Source organism: Protopterus annectens, chromosome 3.part0 (assembly GCF_019279795.1).
Source record: "Protopterus annectens isolate FY-2018-M chromosome 3.part0, PAN1.0, whole genome shotgun sequence".
Lineage (NCBI taxonomy): Eukaryota > Metazoa > Chordata > Ceratodontiformes > Protopteridae > Protopterus > Protopterus annectens.
The window spans coordinates 754,338,595-754,360,731 of record NC_056731.1 but is presented as its reverse complement, the minus strand read 5'-3'; the positions used below and the strand labels follow the sequence as shown (position 1 = coordinate 754,360,731).

General features: G+C 40.9%; 1 protein-coding gene across 1 annotated transcript in view; it reads right to left on the bottom strand.

Moving 5' to 3' along the window:
* LOC122796926 (collagen alpha-6(VI) chain-like) overlaps window positions 1-22,137 on the bottom strand; it is a 1,619,258-nt gene that overhangs the window by 1,086,061 nt on the left and 511,060 nt on the right. Inside the window, exon 10 of the mRNA XM_044065693.1 lies at window positions 17,188-17,763. Within this exon, the coding sequence (XP_043921628.1) occupies window positions 17,188-17,763 (576 nt within the window). The remainder of the gene's footprint in view (window positions 1-17,187; window positions 17,764-22,137) is intronic.

Genomic DNA, 22,137 nt, shown 5'->3' with positions numbered 1-22,137 from the left:
ACATGCTTACTAGTGCCTTAGTCATTATGACACTTCACATGTGCCTTTAAGGCAGTACTCCTGTGCAAAAATAAATGTTTTTTAGTAGGCTATACAGCACAATGATGGGTGGCCTAATGGTTAAGGTGTTTGCCTTACAAACACAAGGTGTAGGGTTTGAGTCTCACAAGGGATAATTGGCTAGGCTTAAAATGGTTTGCAAGGGCAGTTAGCTTAGTACTAATCTATGAACCTATAAACCTATGAACATACAGATTTCACATGGAAAATAGGATGTGCTGCAGTGCGACTCGACCCAGTGTTTCTCTCACTGGTAGCATCCTGCCAGGGTATTGTGTAGCAGCGGTTTGCTCACACACCTGGCCAACATTGTCTCCTGGTTCCACTGAACCAGTGTCCCAGGTGTGACATACTGTGCATGAAGCACACTCACGCCCCCACTCTGTGCACCGTATATCATTATTCCCTTCGGTATTATGCAGGACTACTGTTCTCACACTATGATTGGACAGGCACTGCTCTGTGCTGCACATAGACTGCTCATAATACTGTGGTTGAGCAATGGACATGTGTTTTGGTATTAATCTACACACTTATATACATTTCCTATACTGTTGAATGACTGTGTTGGATGATGTGTTTGCGATCACAGCAGCTGAATGTGTATCTGCCATGGCTTAGTGGAACTCACGTTGACTATAGTGTGCAGGGATGGGGGTTTGCAACCTGGCAGTCCAGATTATTTTGTTAATGACCACAACAACAGCTGTTGGCCACAGAGTGACTAAGGCACTGTAGAACATTTGTAGGTGGGTATGCACTGGTTTGCGCGAAGCACAGCATTACTGACCTCTGGTTGTGGCATCTTGCACTGAGTTAGCCTCTACATTGCTTCATCAGTGTGGTACTCTCATACCGGCAGCCAAACAGGCTTACACCCACTTGCTCCCACATACACACGTGCAACATTGTGCATTTTGTTCACATTTGTCATCCAGGACAATCGGACTGTATGTTTGTCCATTGTCAGCGGTGACCCAGGGTGAAAAGCTCCACATTGACCCCAGCTACTTATTCCAATGAATACTGGGGTGTTCACATTCATAGAGGGTAACAGACATAACATAGCTATGTCCCCAATTTGTCATGCTTAGTTTACGTTACAATGTCGGTATTATCCATGCTTAGGTCAGGTTTACTTGTCAGGTATGACTGTTGACAAAGGTCAGTTTAAGGTTTAGTTGGATTCCTGTTTCACAAGTCTGAATAGGTTGCATGCAGGTATTCGGGGTAAGTGTAGTTATTCCACACCTGTGTGGTACAGTAGAGGAGAATAGCTAAGGAGTAGGTAGGTAGGTAGTGGGGTTGACATTGTAACTGTATAGTAGCCTGTAGGTATAATTGGATGGGGAGCAATAGGGAAGGATTGTCGGATGTTGGGATTTGTATGCGAGGCAGGACAAGAGGTGTCGGTATCACTAGTTGATGTAGTGGTATAGAGTGTAAGGTGGGGGGCGGGTTGCAAGGTGGTGAGCCTGTGCTGCTCCAGGTGTGCTTGTGGTGTTCCTTTATGTGTTAGTTGCATGTGTCCTGTGGGACAGCTGTGATACTCCATGTGGGTTGGGTTTACAGATGCTGGCAATATAGTAGAGGAAGAGGGTGTCACCTATGTGTAACCGTAGACATTAATAGAAATGGAACAGGGGCTGATAGTTACGTGGTGTGCATGGGGCGCAAAGGGGGGTGTTAACAGGGGAATTATCCAGGGATGTGCAGGTCGGCTGCAGGGAAGGTCCACAGCTGGCCATGTTGTCTACAACAACAGCTGTGCATATACACTGCATTTGGTGTTTGCATTGGACACTCACGCCCCTGGGTGGGGGTGAGGACTACAGTAATACCTTGTGATGCCAGTTAGATCAGCTTACATGCCTACAGTGGGATGTTGCGACCATGTGTTCATAGGTGATGTATAGTAGGTTATGCAACAACACATATGGTTACCGTACTTTGCATGTAAACTGGACTGTGCTGCACTAAATCCCATATCGGGAATGGCTGCCCATTAGGCAAAAGCATACCTGTCGAATGTACAAAATCCGCAGACTGTCCAGAATTTGCTTCATAATATTGGTGTGTTCCTCTTACAATCTGCACCTGTCTGGCAAATACCTGGGAACTGACATATTAAATACAGACAAGTATTTAGGTTTAAGACTCCACAGCCTTCAGACGAGTCATGCTAATGACTAACCTATTATTCTATCAGCTTTCTAAGGTTGTAAGTGGAATATGTAATTTCTGTCCTTATTTGTCCCCCCAATGGTTTAGGTTCTGTCCAGTGGTATTGCTGTTAGAGGTTGAGAGGTATGGGTGGAAGCTTTGCCCAATTCACAATATTACTTACATCCCCAGGGCGGTCTGAATACAACTGCACCAGCCAACACCTGCACGCCTAGGCCCATAATTGCATACCCATAGTTCCCCCACCTTCCCCTATACTACAGCACTCATCCTTACTGTGGGTGCAGGTGGGGTCTAACCGCACCACTACACACTGCCCACTCTCCATGTGTCAGGACCCATGTCGTACGTTGTCTTGACCCATGGGTCATCAGGCTTGCCCAACCTACTGGTCCGTGTATGTACACAGCCTAGTTAGATAAATCATTACAGGGACTGACTCCGATCATCATCAATTTTTGGGGTGTCCCACAAGGGACATTGATGTTTTTGTTTCAAGATTAGACTTGGCAGGTCTCTCCCACTGGCAGTATCCTGCCTGTGATCTGGGAAGCAGTGGTGTGTTTACTTGTATCGTGTGTTTGCATGTTTCACCTGTCTAGGTGGGGGGGGTTTGATGCTACGTGTTACATGTTTGTTGATTGGACCCCTCACCCCCATTGCCACGGCCTGTGAACATATGTAATTCTTAACAGCTGTATCATATCTATATTTACATATATATATATATATATATATATATATATATATATATATATATATATATATATATATCTGCTGTATACTACTATTTAATAAATTGTTTTCTAGTCCTGAGGAGCTTTTCTCCCTGGGTCTCTGCTGTAAATGAGCCAAAAGTTCAGCCAGACTTACCTGGTTAACAGATGTAATTTAATTAAATAAATCAATAAATATCCTAGCTATATATATATATATATATATATATATATATATATATATATATATATATGTTTACACAAATATATACATATATATTTCTGCATATCTATATATATATATATATATATATATATATATATATATATATATATATATATATCTGTATATGTATGCAAACACATATTTATATATATATATATATATATATATATATATATATATATATATATATATGTGTATGTATATATATATGTCTAACGACATATGGATGTATGGGTGTCTGCATATGTATATATCTATATGTGGGTATTTAATTATATTCTGTCTCTGTATGTACACATTTGTACTACGGAGAGGGGGAGGTTTAACTCCATGTAGGTATGGGTATATATACACACACACTTTTACATTTTTACATCTACATCTGGTTATTCCGTTCTTTGCGATGTACAATAGACTGTGCTGTAGTGGGACTCGTAGCAGGAGTGGCTGCTCGTTGGGCGGTGGCCCTGCCCAATGCACACTATTGCTTACATCCCTGGGGCGGTCCACATAGACCCCCTCCAGCCAACGCCTGCTCAGCTAGGCTCATAATTTCATACCCATAGTTCCCAAACTGCACATCCTCTTCGGCACTCTTCCTTACTCCGGATGCAGGTCAGGTCTGGCCACACCAGCACACTGTACCCACTCCCCACTTCTCAGGACCCATCACATATGTTGTCTCGCCCCCATGGATCATCATGCTTCCCCTACCTTGTAAACTGGGAACATGCGTGGCCTGCCGTTCGACATCGGTGTAATGGCAGGAAACCCAAAATGACTGAATTTTTGGGTGTCCCACAAGGGACATACATGTCTTTGTTTCAAGATTAGACTTGGCAAGTCTCTCCCACTGGTAGTCTCCTGCCTGTAGTCCAGGAAGCATTGGTGTGTTTACTTTGATTGTGTGTCTATATGTTTCACCGGTCTAGCTGGGAGGGAGGGAGGGTTGATGCTACGTGTTTCATGTTTGTTGATTGGACCCCTCACCCCCATTTGCATGGTCTGTGAACATATTTAATTCCTAACTGCTGTATCATATCCTAGCTATACACATGTGTATATTTTCACACACACACACACACACACACACACACACACACACACACACACACACACACACACACACACACACACACAGACACACACACACACACACACGTATATATATCTACATTACTATATGCATATATATTTATATATGTATGCATACATGTATATATTTATATATTGCTATATATATATATATATATATATATATATATATATATATATATATATAAAAATATATAAAATGACATATGGGTGTATGGGTGTCTGCCTATGTATTCATCTATATGTGGGTATTTATATGTATTCTGTCTCTGTATATATACATTTGTACTACGGAGAGGTATATCTCCATGTAGCTATGGGTAGATATACACACTCATACCTCTACATATATACATGCACATCTGGTTATTCTGTTCTTTGCCAAGTAAATTAGACTTTGCAGCAGTGGGACTCATAGCAGGTGTGGCTGCTTATTGGACCACGCCTCTGCCCAATGAACACTTTTGCTTACAACCTTGGGGCTGCCCGTATAGACTCACTCCAGCAAACACCTGCATGCCTAGACCCATAATTAGTTACACATAGTTCCCCGACTCGCACCTCCTCTATAGCACTCATCCTTCATCTGGGTGCAGGTCGGGTCTGAACTCACCACTACACACTGCCCTCTCTCCACTTCACAGGACCCATCTCATATGTTGTCTCGACCCATGGGTCATCAGGCTTTCCCACTCTTGTATTCCGGGTATGTACACACCCCACCTTGAAAGGTCATCGCACTGGCTTCCTCCCATCTTATGCCAATTTTTGGGGTGTCCCGCAAGGGATGCTCCTGTCTCTGTTCCAAGATTAGATTTCATGAGTCCACTGTACCCCCCCCCCGGTTGTATCCTGCCTGTGGTCTGGGGAGCAGCGGACTATTTACATTGTTTGTGGGTTTGTTTGTATGTTTCCTCTGTCCAGCTGGAGGGGGGAGGTCATGCTATGCGTTACATGTTTCTTGCTTGGGCCCCTCACCTCCATTGGCATAGCCTGTGAATATATGTCATTCTTGGGTGCTGTTTCCTATCATAGATATATATCTGTGTATATCTACACACACACACACACACAAACACACACACATATAACTATCTATCTATATATATATATATATAGGCTTGTTGGCTGTTGGTGAAGCACCCTCCAAGAGGAAAAAATGCTGAGAGAAGAAGGGAGCCACTTTTGAGATTTTAAGTATTTTTTCTCTGTTTATTTGCTAAGTTTTTCTGCATAGCTGCCTAGCTTGAGCATTTTCTGGCTTGTTAAACTTGATTTCTGTATTAGTAGCTGTATTTAGAGCACAACCAAAAGCTGTTTGCTGAATTTCCTGTTTGCACTTAATTTTAAATCGTTTTTTTCTTAAAACTTGCATATTTTCTGTCCTTGACCTAGCACTCTTGTGTGGGGTCATTTACTGCACTGTTATAACTTGATATTACTTGTGAACCTCTGCTATCTCTGTAAAAAACAAAAACAAAAAAAATCTTGCTTTTTGCCCACTTTTCTGAGTTAAAAAAGTGCAGTTACAGGCTTGCTGTTCCTGAACTGTTTGAAAGTTTCTGTGAGGCCATTTTTGCTTGGGCTGAGGGAGGGTCTCTGTGTTGATCAGTGGCAGTGACTAACATTGAGCAGCTTCCCTGTCCCCCATAGAGGTGGTTACTGACTTGAAACTGTAGTTTTATTGGCCACTAGGGGTCATTTCCATAACTCCTTCATCTTCCTCTCTTAAAACCTAGTTGCCTCGTGGTTTGAGCGTCTTTTCAGGCTTGTTGGCTGTTGGTGAAGCACCCTCCAAGAGGAAAAAACGCTGAGAGAAGAAGGGAGCCACTTTTGAGATTTTAAGTATTTTTTCTCTGTTTATTTGCTAAGTTTTTCTGCATAGCTGCCTAGCTTGAGCATTTTCTGGCTTGTTAAACTTGATTTCTGTATTAGTAGCTGTATTTAGAGCACAACCAAAAGCTGTTTGCTGAATTTCCTGTTTGCACTTAATTTTAAATCGCATTTTTCTTAAAACTTGCATATTTTCTGTCCCTGACCTAGCACTCTTGTGTGGGGTCATTTACTGCACTGTTATAACTTGATATTACTTGTGAACCTCTGCTATCTCTGTAAAAACAAAACAAATAAAAAATCTTGCTTTTTCCCACTTTTCTGAGAGTTAAAAAAGTTCAGTTACAGGCTTGCTGTTCCTGAACTGTTTGAAAGTTTCTGTGAGGCCATTTTTGCTTGGGCTGAAGGAGGGTCTCTCTGTTGATCAGTGGCAGTGACTAACATTGAGCAGCTTCCCTGCCCCCCGTAGAGGTGGTTACTGACTTGAAACTGTAGTTTTATTTTCCCTTTTGGGTCTATTCCTGCTTCTTTCCAGCCCCTGCTATCAAGCACGCTTTAACGTGCTTTAGCGCGATTTAGCGCGGAGTGGCCAATAGAGCAGCATCGGGCAGCGCTGGTTAAACAAGGTTAAACTCTTTCTGGCTCCAGAAAGTCTGTTCTGCAAGTTTTCCCTTAGAACTGCTCTGTTAGGAACCTAAACAGTTTACACCTACACTAAAAAGTGCAGCACTTGTTCCAAATAGCTTTTTCTTCTCAAAAAGCTCAGCACTTGTCTTATAAGCATATCCCTTGTCTTATAAGCATTCTCTTTGCAGGTCAAGCACTCCTATATTATACAAATCTCTCACTAGCAAAACCCCCCAGGAGTGCCCACTTCCCTGCTAAGCCCACTACTTTTCTGTCTCATACCAACTCATAATTCTTTCTAGCATGTCGAAGGGTCAGATGCTGGCGTCCTCTCCTGCCCATTTGGTGAATCTGGGAATTCTGAGACAATGTTACAATTGCCTCATGTACACGGACAACCATCTCCTCCTCCCATGTAACACTAACACTTGTGAGAGATGCAGCTATTTAGCCAGACTGGAGGCTGAGCTCTCTCAACTCAGGACTGGCAAGACCAGGCAGGAGGAGAAGGCAACTACACACACCACAATACCAGTCTCACATAACTCAACCACACCACTGAATCAAACACATAAACACATTAAGACATACTCGGAGGCTCTGAGTAAAAATTTACCTAAACAGCAGAGGCCTCCAAAGCAGACACCCAAGCAACTGCAAACTCAATACACCACACAAACAACACATAAACAACAAAATCAGTGTGCAAAGCAGTCACTGCCCTTAAGGCCAAATACAACACCAAACATACTTGTCATAGGTGACTCCATAGTCAGACACACTGACGTCCCGCTCACCAGACTGAGTAAGGAGAAGGTCACAGTAAGCTGCCTGTCGGGCGCTAGAATCCGCCACATAACACAAGCACTCAGGTCTCTCAACAGCAGGTACAAGTACGACCAAGTCATTGTCCACGCTGGTGTCAACGACCTGAGACGTACCTCCTTGGACTACATGAAAAGAGACATTGAGGAGCTCTCTGATTATGTAGCCCAGGCAGGTATGACCCTGACCTTGAGCAGTATCCTACCTTCACCTAGAATGATGCCACAATACAGTGATAAGATGATCAGCTTTAATAATTGGCTTAAATTCTGGTGTCATTCAAAGGGCATCCAATGTCTGTCTGCCTGGGATGACATGCTGGCCAAGCCACGCTGCTTCGCAAGGGACGGCTTGCACCTGTCACCCCTAGGCTTCGGATATTGGCAAAGGCTCTTGCCACCCCATAGTGCCTTTTTAGGCAAGGCTCAAATTCTAAACCTACCACCCTAGAACACAAAAAGTAAAAAACTAAGGGTAATGCTGCTCAATGCCAGAAGTCTCAATCTCAAGATGCACGCACTCGAGGCCCTTCTCAGTATGGAGAACATCGATGTCTGTGCTGTGACAGAAACCTGGTTCAAGGCTCCTGAGAGCACCCCAGCACTAGCAGGTTTCACCTCATATCATGCGTTCCGCCCCAAAATCCGGACAACACCAAGAAAGGAGGGGGGTGTCCATATTCATAAAGGACACCCACACCTCAAGGTTGGTGGCAACGCACGATGCATCGGAGACCATCCAGGTGCAATTAACCATAGGCAAGACTGCTCTGCAATTTGTAGCATGTTACAGGCCACCCTCTCAAACTCAGGAACCTCACATGGCCTTCCTGAAAACAATGGGGGGATAAATGTATCTCCAAACACCATCATACTAGGTGACTTCAACTACCCTAATATAGACTGGGAACACTACTCAAGCCCAAACACTCTAGCCCAAAGGTTCCTGGAGTTCATAAACTCAAATGCCATGGAACAACTAGTCACCATCCCCACAAGAGGAGAAAACATACTTGATCTCATCATCACAAACATGGGATCACAATGTTCAACACCGGAAGTATACCCCTCACTGGTGAGATCAGATCATAAACTAATCTCGCTGGAGGTCCTCATCCCGCCCCCAGCTGAAATAAAAAAGACCACAGTGAAAAACTTCTCAAAAGCCGACTTCACACTTCTAAAAACTAGTGTGGTCTCCTTTAAGGCCCCTGAGCCAGTGGTAAACATTACTCAAACCGCTGAATCACTTACAAATGCCTTCTACCAGCACCTACAGGAATGCATGGATCAGGCAATCACAAACAAAACTAAGACTCTTTGTACCAAAGGCAAGCGTCCAGTCTGGTGGACCCCAGCCATAAACAAGCTCTACAACAAAAGGAGGAAGCTACTACAAGATAGAGCAAAATCCTTGAAAGGTAAGACACCTTTGATCATTATAAGTAAAAAACTAAGAGCTCTCATAAAATCATCCAAGGCAAATTTTGAGAGAAAAATCGCCAAGGATTCAAAAGAAAATCATAAGGCCTTCTTTAGCTATGTTAGAAACCTAGGAGGAAACTCCCAGATATGCTCAGAATTAGTTCAAAATGATGTGAAGATTACTGAACCTACACACATTGCCAACATACTGGCTGACAGGTTCAGTGCAAACTTTCCCCCCCAAAAGGAGAGATATCTATACCAGAGGATTGTAGGCCCCCAAACATCTCCAACGCCCAGGTGAGAACTGCTCTCTCCAAAGCAAAAAACACAGCACCCATGGGACCAGATGGTGGCCCCGGCTGTGTGCTCCATGAACTCAATGAGGAATTAAACCCAGTTAGGACAGCTGTTTAATCTTAGCCTCACCTCAGGATACGTACCCAAGGAGTGGCGCACGGCGACTGTGGTCCCACTTCACAAGGGCGGTGCCTCCACCGACCCTGGAAATTACCGTCCCATTAGCTTGACAAGCCTTATCTGCAACGCCATGGAGAGGATCATAATGGAACTCATAAATAAAGACATAGGGAACTTGCAGACTTTGGATCCAACCCAGTTTGGCTTTGTCAAAGGCAGATCATGCCTTTTAAACTTGGTTGACTTTTTCAAGACAGTCACCAAGGCCATTGATGAGGGAAAGGCAGTCCATACAGCCTACCTTGACCTGGCAAAGGCCTTTAACACAATACCCCACTCAGGTATCATCAAAAAACTCATCAGCTTGAATGTAAACCCATACATCACAAGATGGGTTGCAAACTGGCTAAGTGACAGAACCCACAGGGTCAGAGTTGCTGGAGCCATGTCCGACTCAAAGCCTGTCACAAGTGGTGTCCCACAGGGCTCAGTCCTGGGTCCACTCTTGTTCGGCATCTACTTTTCTGAAGTACAAGCAAACACAGGAGGGTTATGGCTGACAAAGTTTGCAGATGACTGCAAACTGGGCGCCATAGTCGAAAACACATCTGACACAGATATCCTTCAGAAGGGCCTCACAGAAGCGGATAACTGGTGCCAGAGCCATCGCCCAAAGTTAAATGCCAAGAAATGCATAGTCATACGCTTCGGGAAAAACAAGGTTACCCTAGCTACCATATAGGTGGCAATCCACTGAGCACAGAAGAAGTCATCAGGGATCTGGGGACCCAGGTTGACAGTAGCCTTCGTTTGACACTCATGTTGCTAAAGTAGTTAGGAAAACCTTCTACATTGCCCACCTGATCATGAAGGATTCACATCTAGATCAAGGGAGGTCATCGCCCTGTACTCATCACTTATTAGACCTATGATTGAGTACAATGCCCCATTCGAATGTATCTGACCAGACACCTGCAGCAGCTGGAAAGGCCCCAAAAGTTCCTCACCAAAAGGATAAAGGGTCTCAAACATATGTCTTATGCTGCCCGACTGAAAGAACTCCAGCTCTATTCAGTCTCATACCGCTTGCTCAGAGGTGACCTGTGCCTGACATATAAGGCCATGTCAAACCCTGATTTGATGAATATGCTTCACCTCAAAAATCTAGATCCCTCAGAACCACAAGGGCGGAGACTTAAACCTTGACACGGTTATTAATAGGACATGCTGGAGGGACAGATTCATCAGCCAGAGACTCCTATGCTGTGGAACAAAATCCCGGTACATGTGAGGCAGAGCACCTCGCTGGCCTTGTTCCAGAGGAATCTTGACCAATGGATGGGGGATCGCAGATATACCCCAGGGATTACTTCAGTGTCACTGCTTGACAGAGGCACAGCAAAATAATAGGCATAGTTTTATTCAAACTAAAGGGGTGGCGAAAGCCAAATAACTATGGGCTAGGCTTATAAATGCCCTTGGGCAGATAGCCTAGTATGAACCTATGAACCTATATATATATATATATATACTTATATCTATATATATATATATATATATATATATATATATATATATATATATATACACACACACATATACATATTGCTGTATATATATATATATATATATATATATATATATATATATATATATATATCTAACGACATGTGGATGTATGGGATGTATGGCCTTAAACTCGCTTACTAGTGCTGACATATGCTAACTACTGCTTCTTGCTGCTTAACCTAACTACTGATTTATGCATAATGATACTGACACCTCACATGTGCATTTCCTGCAGTACTCTAGGTCATATATGTATATGTATATATATATATATATATATATATATATATATATATACATATGTGTGTGTGTGTGTGTGTGTGTGTGTGTTCTTTCGTGGCAGCAGTATTCCAGATCATATATATATAAATATATATATATATATATATATATATATGTATATATATATATATATATATATATATATATATATATATATATATATATATATATATATATATTATTCCATGGGTTATGCAACATACATATTACTCATAACATGCTTTGCCATGGGAAGCGGTATGTCTCAGTTACCTTCCTGTTTTCCCCCTCCTTTCTCACTTACATCCATTAGAACCCATTAGTCCAATTAGAATGGGTCCATCCAGCCCTGGCATGCCTTGACCCATAATGTCTTACTCATCATTCCCTCCACTCCCTCCCTCCTCCACATCAATCATCCTTACTACAGGTTCCATCCGAATCTCACTAAACCACTACACATTGCCCACTCTCCACTTCTCAGGACCCATCATGTAAGTTGTCTCACCCCATGGATCTTCAGGGTTCCCACACATTCAGTCCATGAACATACATATCCTTCTTACCTGTAAGGCATGGTATGTTACCCCGCGGACTCTTTTTAGCAGAATTTTTGGGGTTGTCCCACTAGGGACGAACATGCATTTGTTTAAGATTTGACTTTGCAGGTTGACACTGTTTCTCCCACTGGTAGTATCCTGCCAGTAGTCTGGGTAGCAGTGCTGCGCAATGCTTAGCAGTGCTTAATATTCAATTTGCATGATATTTGCCTTTTGACATTGATATCTTCTTCATTACATGTTGTATATGTGTCTTGTATCCTTGAATCATGTGTACATACGCTGTATGCAGTCCTGAGAACTTCAACACTTTATTTCAGTAATACCTCACAGCTGGCCTTACTGAAGTACTCCAGTTCACATATTTATGTTATGTAGCAGGTTATACCACTTCGTACTGTACATAGATTCAGTTCACATGTTTGGTTTGATTTTCCTATGGTGAGAATTAGTTTGCTGATACCTCATGCATATCTGTTGTTGCGATGGCTTAGTGGTTAACTACTGTGACTATAATATGCAGGGTCCTGGGTTTGAGCCTTGCAGAAGCAGTATCTTTTGTTGCTGGGCAGAATATGGGCCATTGGATCCAGAGAGATTAAGGCACTTTAAAGCAGTTGTAAGCGGGTTTATGCAGGTTTGCATGACAGTAAGCACTGCTAACCTCCGGTTACAGTTTCTTACACTCAGTTAGCTTCTACTTTGCTTAATTTGTGTAGGCAATGCTTATCCCTGTGCAAGCGCACTTAGACACGATTATTGCTGCTTATTTGTGCTTAAACCTGCTTACTAGTGCTTTATTCATTATGACACTGACACTTCACATGTGCATTTCATGCAGTACTCCAGTTCACATTTAAATGCTATTATGTAGGTTATATGGCAAAATGATGTACAAATATGTTCATATACAGATTTCACATGGAAAATGATTTGTGCTGCAGTGGGACTTGAACCGTGAATGCCTGTTCATTAGGCAGATGCTTTAACCGCTACACTATTGCTGTGCTGCTTCATTTGCATATATGTTCCTTGTTATCCTCTTTAGCCATTTCAACTGCTTTAACTGCAGCTAAGCAATGGGCAAACCCGCGCACCTATGGTTAACTGTACTGGGGGTTTTAAAATAAATAAATACAAGGGTTTCTTAGTTTTATTTCAATGTACTGTTGCTGTTGAACACATGGGGACTGTTGGTGGGGATATGCTGACACCTATGTGCGGTCTCGCTCATTTATTTACACTTTCTTCTGTTCTACTTTGCAGGGGTGTGTTTATTCTGAAAGGTCTGCTCTCAGACATGCCCCCTGCACTCGTTCGCACTCAGTGTAGGATTTGGAGCTCAGGTAGCATGCCTTCATTAACATGCATGGTGCGCTGCCATCCTCCTCTTAAACTGCCGCTTATGTGCAAGACTAGTTTAGTCCTGCATGGCGGATTAGTAAATCTGGGGGTTAGTTTATGTTTATACCAGGAATAAGTAATATTATGGGCACTTTTTTCCACCAACACCCTTAACTTGCTTTGTGGACACACTTCTGCAATCACTGCGTTAAGGGTATGCCAAGTATACACAAGACTATGTATCAAATGAATATGTCAGACTAGTTCTCAACCTCTTAACATAATAATCTGAGCAAAACAAAAACAAAGGGAGGGGACAAAGTCCCTGAAACGGGACAGATTTTAAATATTGCTATTATAAATTTAGAAAGTTGTTAGAATTAAATGTCTTGTGTTACCATGTATTTTCTGAAGGATATGATGTCTGAAATTCAAATAACTCATTATTTAGTGAATCCAGTCCTTACAGATTTGCCACAAAAATCCAGAAAATCACAAATTCTGTGAGGAACAGACCAAAAACATGAGGCAAAAATCTGGACATTCTGCAAAAATATGTACAATTGAGAGGTATGAGCCATTGATATGATGGCTGTCAGTGTATATGAAGGAATATATGCCCAAAAATGGGGTTTACAGTGCTTAGTTGAGCACCAGTCAATTGCAGCATCTTTTTTTGTTTTGGTCTCCCTCCTTGCACGTCATTCTTACCTGCCCAGTCCTCAGTGGCCCACAATCAGTCACATCATCTTGATATTTCATGGATCTTAGTCATATCCCCCTCCTTCTCTCTGCACGGACTGAAGTCTTTATCTATGGTATTGTAACAACATTTAGTGCTGTTAGCCTAACAGGTGCTCAACCTGTGATGATCACTGCATCATCTTCTGTATGTTTGGGAACCAGAACTTCCTAAAAATCACTTCCCAGACTGTAAGTGACAGCAGTTCTCTGCTACCCTGACTTAGATTTGAAGGATTTACAGCTGATGTCCTTATTGTCCATTCTCTTTTATCAATGATCAGTACCCCTGGACATTACCTACACAGCTTCTCAGTGCTGAGAACAAATCACTGACTTTCTCACCCAATTGTGCAAAAGATGATGGCACCTGTCTTCCCCCCTTCTTAATATGTTCTGTCATCAAGTAGTGTATCTGTCAGGTTTTCCTATATCTGACTGGTATATTTTGATTACAGACTTTTATTTTTACAGAGGCACAGTTTCTGTCTACCTTTTTATTCATCCTGTGTTTGATGATCTGAGCTCAATGCTCAACAAAATGTGGCACAGATTGCTGTATCTTGCCTTTGTGTCTTTCACCCATGAGGTTACTGGTGCCTCCTCCAATATCAGAACTTTTCAAATGCATGTTAGCAAGTAAATCAGTTTTATCCTATATCTTGACTCACACCATGTGCTGAATAGCAGATTTCATACACCTCAGGTCACTACACTATGTTAAGGATAGGAATTACATTCCAGCAGCCCAGTTTAGGATGACAGTAACAATATGCTATTCAAGCCATACAACATCTAACAATCTCCTACCCCCATTATAACAAAGGAATTTGTTTTGTGTTCAGTATTGCAAATAATACATCTTTAGTATGCACTGGCATCATTAAGTATGTGTGATCATATTCAAACAGCATTTAAATGGCATCCATCAGTTACCTTAGTAATACCAGTGAAAAGTACTGAATCATGTCAGAAGTGCCATTATTACCAGCCCACCATCCTATAACCTACAACATATTTTGGTATACGTTTAAATCCGTAACTTTTTACAACATAAAATCCTAAGTCTCATATACTACATGTGAATTATATACAAAAGTATTCACATCATCATACTTTTATCCTAAACTAGTATTATGTCAGTCATTGTAGGCTTAATCAAAAGTGCCATAAAGAAAAAATACTGAAGGTGTGCTAATATTTCAGAAGATAGTGGCAGAAGGTACAATTAACTTGAGAGGCGCAGACAGAATATTTTTCAGTTTGGATTATGTGTGGAATGAATGACAATAGAGAAAAGTTGTATAAAAAGGATGAAGCAGAGAAGAAACAGGGAAGAATGCAATATAATAATGTTTATTTTGGAATAATTACAAGTTTGTTGTCGGTAACTCCTGAATGAATTTATGGAATTCCATTCATTCATTCAACTGAAGCTTGAAACCTGTGAGAGGTTTACACCAAATAATATGTAGGAGAAGCTTGTTCCATAATTAAGGGAGGCACTAGGTGATGAATTTGTCACTGAACTGGGGCTTATTATTATAAATGTATTCCGACGCCAGCTTGTAGATGGAACATTATTAAATGCCACCACTTTAAATGCAAAAGCAGCACATTCGGTTCTTCATTTATTTAGTACAGTACTGAGCTTTCACTAGTGGAAATAAGCATAGCTTCTTTCTTCAATGGTGTACTCTTTCTGTCTTTCTCTAATGAATCTACAAGTCACTTGCTATGATACTGACTGTTTAAATTAACTGTGTTCCTATCTTCATTCCAAAAGTGTCTAGTTCAGAATTTTTAACATCATTCTTTTTAATGGTTCCTAGGTGTACTGAATTTTTAGCGTTTTCTTTCCTAGTTGTCCATCCATATAAAGTAAAACATCATGCAGGACACTTAACTGCATATACCTAACATTTTGCCTCACTTTGCAGTCACACATGTATAATACACAGTATTTAAATCTTGCTCATGACCATGACCTGGTCATGACAGAAATTTGAGCACTATGGATCCAGCCGTCCTCTTTTTGTCACAACTAACCAGTGGCTGAATAGTGTAATGAATGAGCATGTGCCACCTTATGTGGACATGCTCATTCATGACTATATCTAGTCAGTGGCTGGACATAACACCAAGGGAATGGTTAACCCAACCATTGACATAACTAGAGGTTTTGGTACAAGAAAGGTTTTAGGCTAAGGATTTTGGTTATTTTGTTTTCTGAGCCAGGAAGTAAGTATTATGTTATACAAAAATGCTGTCTTCTTTATTCTGCAACACTCAACACTGAGGGTCATGTTTGATAGTGGAAAGGCATTTTTTCCACTGTGAATATCATTTATTATTATTTTATTAGAAAATGACCAAGGGATGGGGATATGTTGCTCCATTACTTTAATGTAGGGCTCATTAGATCACAATGTAATATAATTACATCTCACAGACAATGTTTGTTGACTATGGAAATAAACACCACTTTACTACAACAGGAGTTAACATGTGGCTTGTTAACCAATTACTGGGTCATAAGAAAGTGATTAAATGGAGGTTATGGACCATGTGGTTTACAGTATTCAGTTGGAAGCAGAATTATTTGTCTACTGAGAAACAAGTAAATAATGTAATTTGGGCTAAAGCCAGAAATTACTGGGATAAAATAAGGGAACATATCTCACAGGTGTCTGTTACAATCATTTGGCCTGTGTCTGTATATAACAAGGTAAAGCTAAGATTCTAGTACAAGATATGTGGAATATTTCATCTGGCAAAACTGCTAATGTTATATTCATTTCAAGTGAGAAATAAAAGCAATATCACGAAATCTAATAGTGTGGTTGGAGGTAACACTTACATGACTAGAGTTCTGAAAAGAATGAACAACACTTGATTGTTCAGTGAGGCAAGCTGCAGCTGAAAAGCTGTAAATTGGAATAGAAGTGCTACCTAATAAAAATAAATGTCTTGCATTTTTCACATTTGTTTTGCTAATCATCAGTAGCTTTATTTCATTTACAAATACTGCAATCTTGTGCTGTTATAATGAACAAGATATTCATAATAAACATGCTTTTATGAAAAATGACTGCATATTCTAAATATCATAAGTTTGTGATATTTAGTCATGCAAGTACGGCAAAAAAAAAAAAAAAAATCAAGGAAAAATGATCAAATAATAAAACGATGACCTGCAGGCATAATGTAATATATATAATACACCAAAAAATGATAGATTACATGCCAGTTTATTAAAATATACTTACTCTCATCAGCGTTATTTTGCACGTGTAGCTTACCTTGCTTTATATCTTTACACAAGGATTTACTAAGGTTTTTTTGTACTTCAACCAGCTTATTAAAGTCTGATACGTAGAAAAACCTTTCTTTTGATCCAGCCATTAATTCTAATTCAGGTTGATTTGCACCAGCCACTCCAATGGCATAAATAATAATGCCTGCATTTCGAATAGCTAGAGCAGAGGAGTTCACATGTGGGTGATCTGTAGCTATTCCATCAGTGATGACCACAAGAATCTGAGAGATATTGCTTTGTTTTCTACCACCGTGCTGTTCAGCAAAGTATTCCTTTGTAAAATTAAGAGCCATCGCTGTAAATGTTGAAGCGTTCTCTTTTGACATATTAAAAATAGCCTGTCTGATTTGTGTTTTTGTAAGGAAATCTTGAAGCTTGAACATGACTTCTGTCTTATTACTGTATATTACAGCACCAAACTTAACCTTGTTTTCTCCGACTTCAGTATTATTTACAACAGCCTCCATAAACTGCTGCATTTTCAGGTAGTTAGGCATGTCAATGCTGTTCGACCCATCAACTAAGAATATTATGTCTGCAGCAACTGTTTTTTTGCAAGCTGAAAATTAAATTTAAACATGCATTAGTATATGTACATATATATAAATGCAAAATTCATTTGTTCTGATAGCTACTATTTCTGCCTTCCAGAACAAACCAGTAACTCACTACCATACACTTTGCCAGCTGTCCTGTTTACACAAACAACCTTATTCTATGCCTTCATAATCTGACAACACCACACAATTTATGTATCCTGCTGCATCTGACATTACTTGGGTCATTGCAGTAATCAGATATATCATTATAAATACGAGATACTGATGTGCAAATTTCCATTGGTCAATACCAATTACTTATACGCATTTAAGCTGAAGGAATGCATACTGCAAAATATGTGCAATACCTTATTATTTTGTTAAAGCTGTAATAATATAGTAATATTCAGAAATAATACGGTAATATTTATCTGAGCCCTGTCAAATACATCACTGAAGATATATTTCAAATTATTAAATAGCAGAGCTCAAAACTGCTGCCAACTCATGTGTTGCTCTCTTTTTGTGCATTCATCTTGCTGTAGACTGCTTACAATAGCTGCATTTACTTTTTCATGCATGCATTTATTTTGTATATAGCTAACTAATACTATTCTTGTAAGCACTATTGTCTATTGTGTCTATGGAATTAAACCTATCATGTCTTGTTTAGATGAGGTCTTTGCATGTTTACAATTTATTTAGGGCATTTCTTGCTGGACCTCCAGTGAATATGTGCCCCAGTCCAGCTGTACATCCCAATAATCAACACATAAAGGATGAAAAGATATGAAAGACTGAATAAATAAAGCATAAATTAATAAGCAACCTTTAGTAGTACTTTTGTGACTAACATATTACTGTACCATGAATGATGCCAATTTGCTGTTTAGGTCTCAGAATGCACAACTGGACTAAGCCAATAAAGTACAACAGATAAATAATGCATAGAGTATTGTTGCTGGAGATAGCACAGTATTTTATTCTCTGGTTTGGCTGTCACCTCACTGTGTTCTGTGCAGTATCTATAAATCATCCTTCTAACAGTATGGATTTTTGCTTAGGGCACAGGTTTGATCCCACACTCCAAAGACATGCAGGTGAGTGTGTGAGAGTACTTATTTAGGTTCATAGGTATGTAGTAGATCTGTAGTCCAAAGACCACCAAGAAGCCTAACAATTTAAGCCCAAGAATAATTGAATGAGATAGGCTTCTCGACTGAGATGTGCCATGTTATATGTCCCAGAAGTGAATACACAGTTGCCCATCCAAGTGCTGATCATGGTCAGTGTTGCATTACTTGACTTAAATAGGAAGCTTATTTTATAAATAGAGATTCATTGCATTATAAATCTATGATGTCAGCATGTTCAATTTATGTGACATGTAAGGTTAAGGTCTTTATTTTGTATAGGTGCAGAAGGTCACAACTCAGAAAGTTGAGCTCAGATCACCACAAAGGAGACTGAATATAGTGATAATCTATCATCATAGTTTAGTGAGTGTAAACCTGTAATTTTTTTGAGTTAGAAATATTTTAGGCTTTTTACGTTGTAAAAGTTGCTTAGAGAAGTATAAGCCAAAGGAAACATTGTATGATGGCTCAGATGAGGCACATATAGAAAAGGATTATAACTTCCATGCTTCTGGAAAATATGTCTATTTGGTTTCCCATCCAGGAGTGTTGCCTGCTGGGACAAGCTGCAGTTTCCCATAACCATGAGCTGTTTAAAGCAGGTACTGAAAATGGATGAATGGAGATGGATGGATGGATATTTTGGCAATACTATGTAAACATGGTGACTTGTAAAAGGTGTGGAATTGTAGACAGAATTGTCATTCTGTATCATAGACAAGAAAAAAGATGTTATATACTCACCATAATGTTCTCTCTGATCCAAGCTCAAAGCTTCTCCCCTTACCCATAATGCACCTGTCTCCCTCCTCCCTTGAGATCGAGTTGGCTGCCTAATCCATTACTCACACCCGACCCAACAGGACCTTGTTACTACCAGAAAAAAAATTTCTGAGCAAAGAGTAGGACAAAGGACATCCCAAAGGTGTCCAACTTCTATATATATATATAGCCAACAACAGTTCAAACAAGGATGGGGGAAGGAGAGGGGGGTGGTTGAAGACAAATGAAGAACAACTACTCAGATGGAATGTTATGGTTAGTACATAACTTCTTTATTTGAAGTAGTTGTCTTCACTTGCTCTTCAACCTGTGGGACAGAGTCCCCAGCTACTATACACTTGGGAGGCCCTCATGGAAGGATATTCCGGAGCAAGGCAGAGCCAAAGGATGTCCTGTTCCTGGATATGATGCCCAATTTATAATGTGAAATGAAGGTATGTGATGAGACCAAGTAGCTGCAGAACAAATATCATCCAGCAAAATTCTGTACCAAAAAGCCGCTGAAGTGGCCATAGATCTGGTAGAATGTGCTTTTACCTGACCTGTTGGGGAAATCCCCCTGACAGAATATGCCTGGATAATACAGTGGGAAATCCAATGGGCAACAGTAACTCTGGATATTGGTTTCCCTAAAAAGGGCTTTGAATAAGAAATGAAAAGTTGGTCAGATTTACGAAATGCTTTTGTCCTGTGCAAATAGAAACTGTCTATGCACATCCAACAAATGCAATTTATATTCTCCCTTATTTTGAAAATTTGGAAAGAAGACCAGGAGATTGATCATCTGGTTAATGTTGGCCTCTGAAGCTACCTGGGGAAGAAAAGATGGGTTAGTACGTAAAGACACTCTGTCTTCATTAAAAATCATATAAGGGGCTTTGATCGATAGTGCTTGAAGTTCCGACACTCTACTGGCAGAAGTAATGGCAACTAGAAATGCAGTCTTCCATGACAGAAATTGCAAATCCACCGAAGCTGCAGGATCAAAAGGGGGGGGGGCGAAACTAAAGACTGAAGCACTAATGTAAGATCCCACAGAGGCAAAGAATCCTTTACTGGGGGTCTCAGAAGAAAGGTACCTTTAAGGAAGATATTGCAAAGCTTAGAAGATGCTAAGGAAGCCCTATTTTCCCTGACATGAAAATTTGAAATTGTAGCCAGCTGAACTTCGGCTGTGGAGGAACTGGAAACTTGTTGAAAAATCCCCGATAAGAATTCCAACACCGCAGAAACTGGAGCAGTAAAAGGATCCAATGCACGCTTTGAAGCCTATATAGAAAAATGTTTCCACTTGCTATAACATACCTTCCTGGTGGAAGACTTATGAGCCACCACCAGAATTATTTTAATGGGAGAAGATAAACCAAGAGTCCTGATAATCATGGGAACTGGAGAAACCAAGCAGTGAGCTTTAGACTGTCCAGGTCTGAATGGGGAATCCCTGATGGGTGAGAAATGAGATCCAGAACTGGATCCGTCTATGGCGGAGCCACCAGATGACACGACAAAGACGGAAACCAGACTTGGCGAGGCCAGAATTGGGCAATAAGGATCACAAAACTTCCCAGCCTGCAAGCTTTCTGAAGAAACGTTGGTATCAAGGGTAGAGGAGGAAAAGCATACAGAAAACTGGTAGGCCAAGCATGAATCAGAGCATCTCTGGGGGCTTCTCTCTGAGGGGGATTCAGAGAGAAAAACTTCTTGCATTTCACGTTGGAAGGAGATGAGAAAAGATCGCAGCAAGGCTGACTCCACTTGTGAAAGATCTGTTCCACTACTGAAAGATTCAAAGTCCACTTGTAAGGCATCAGGATACATCTGCCGAGCCTGTCTGCAAGAATGTTGGACTATCCTGGAATGTGCATTGCCACCAGAAGCCAGCCAGTGGAGATCACCCATTCCCGCACTCTCATGGCTTTGCAACAAAGGGGGTAAGATCTGTTTTCCCCCTGTTTGTTGATGTACCAGACCGCTGACATGTTGTCTGTCTGGATAGCAATCATCCCTAAGGGAAGATGGGCAAGGAGAGCCTGCAACGCGAGAAGCACCACCCTCATCTCCAGGATGTTGGTATGCAAACTGGTCTCGGATGAGGACCACGTGCCTTGGACTGTCTTGTCCAAGCAATGCCACTCCAACCCAGTTGGGAGGTATCTGTGTTCACCATGGCCTTGGGGAATGAAGGGAGAAAAGGACATCCCTGGGCCAGGCCTCAGGAATGAGTCCACCACCAAAGAGAGTCCCTGCACACTCGAGAGATTCAAACAGGATGAGACAATGGTAGATCTCACAGGGACCATTGTACGGAAAGAGTCCACTGATGGATCTACATATGAAGACGTGCCAAGGGTAAAAGATTGATCGTGGCTGCCATAGACCCCAATACCCATAGTACTACTTCTGCTGTCGGATAGTAAGTTTGAATAAAGCAAATGACAATGTAGCTTTAGACTGTGTATCCTGTCTGGAGTAAGA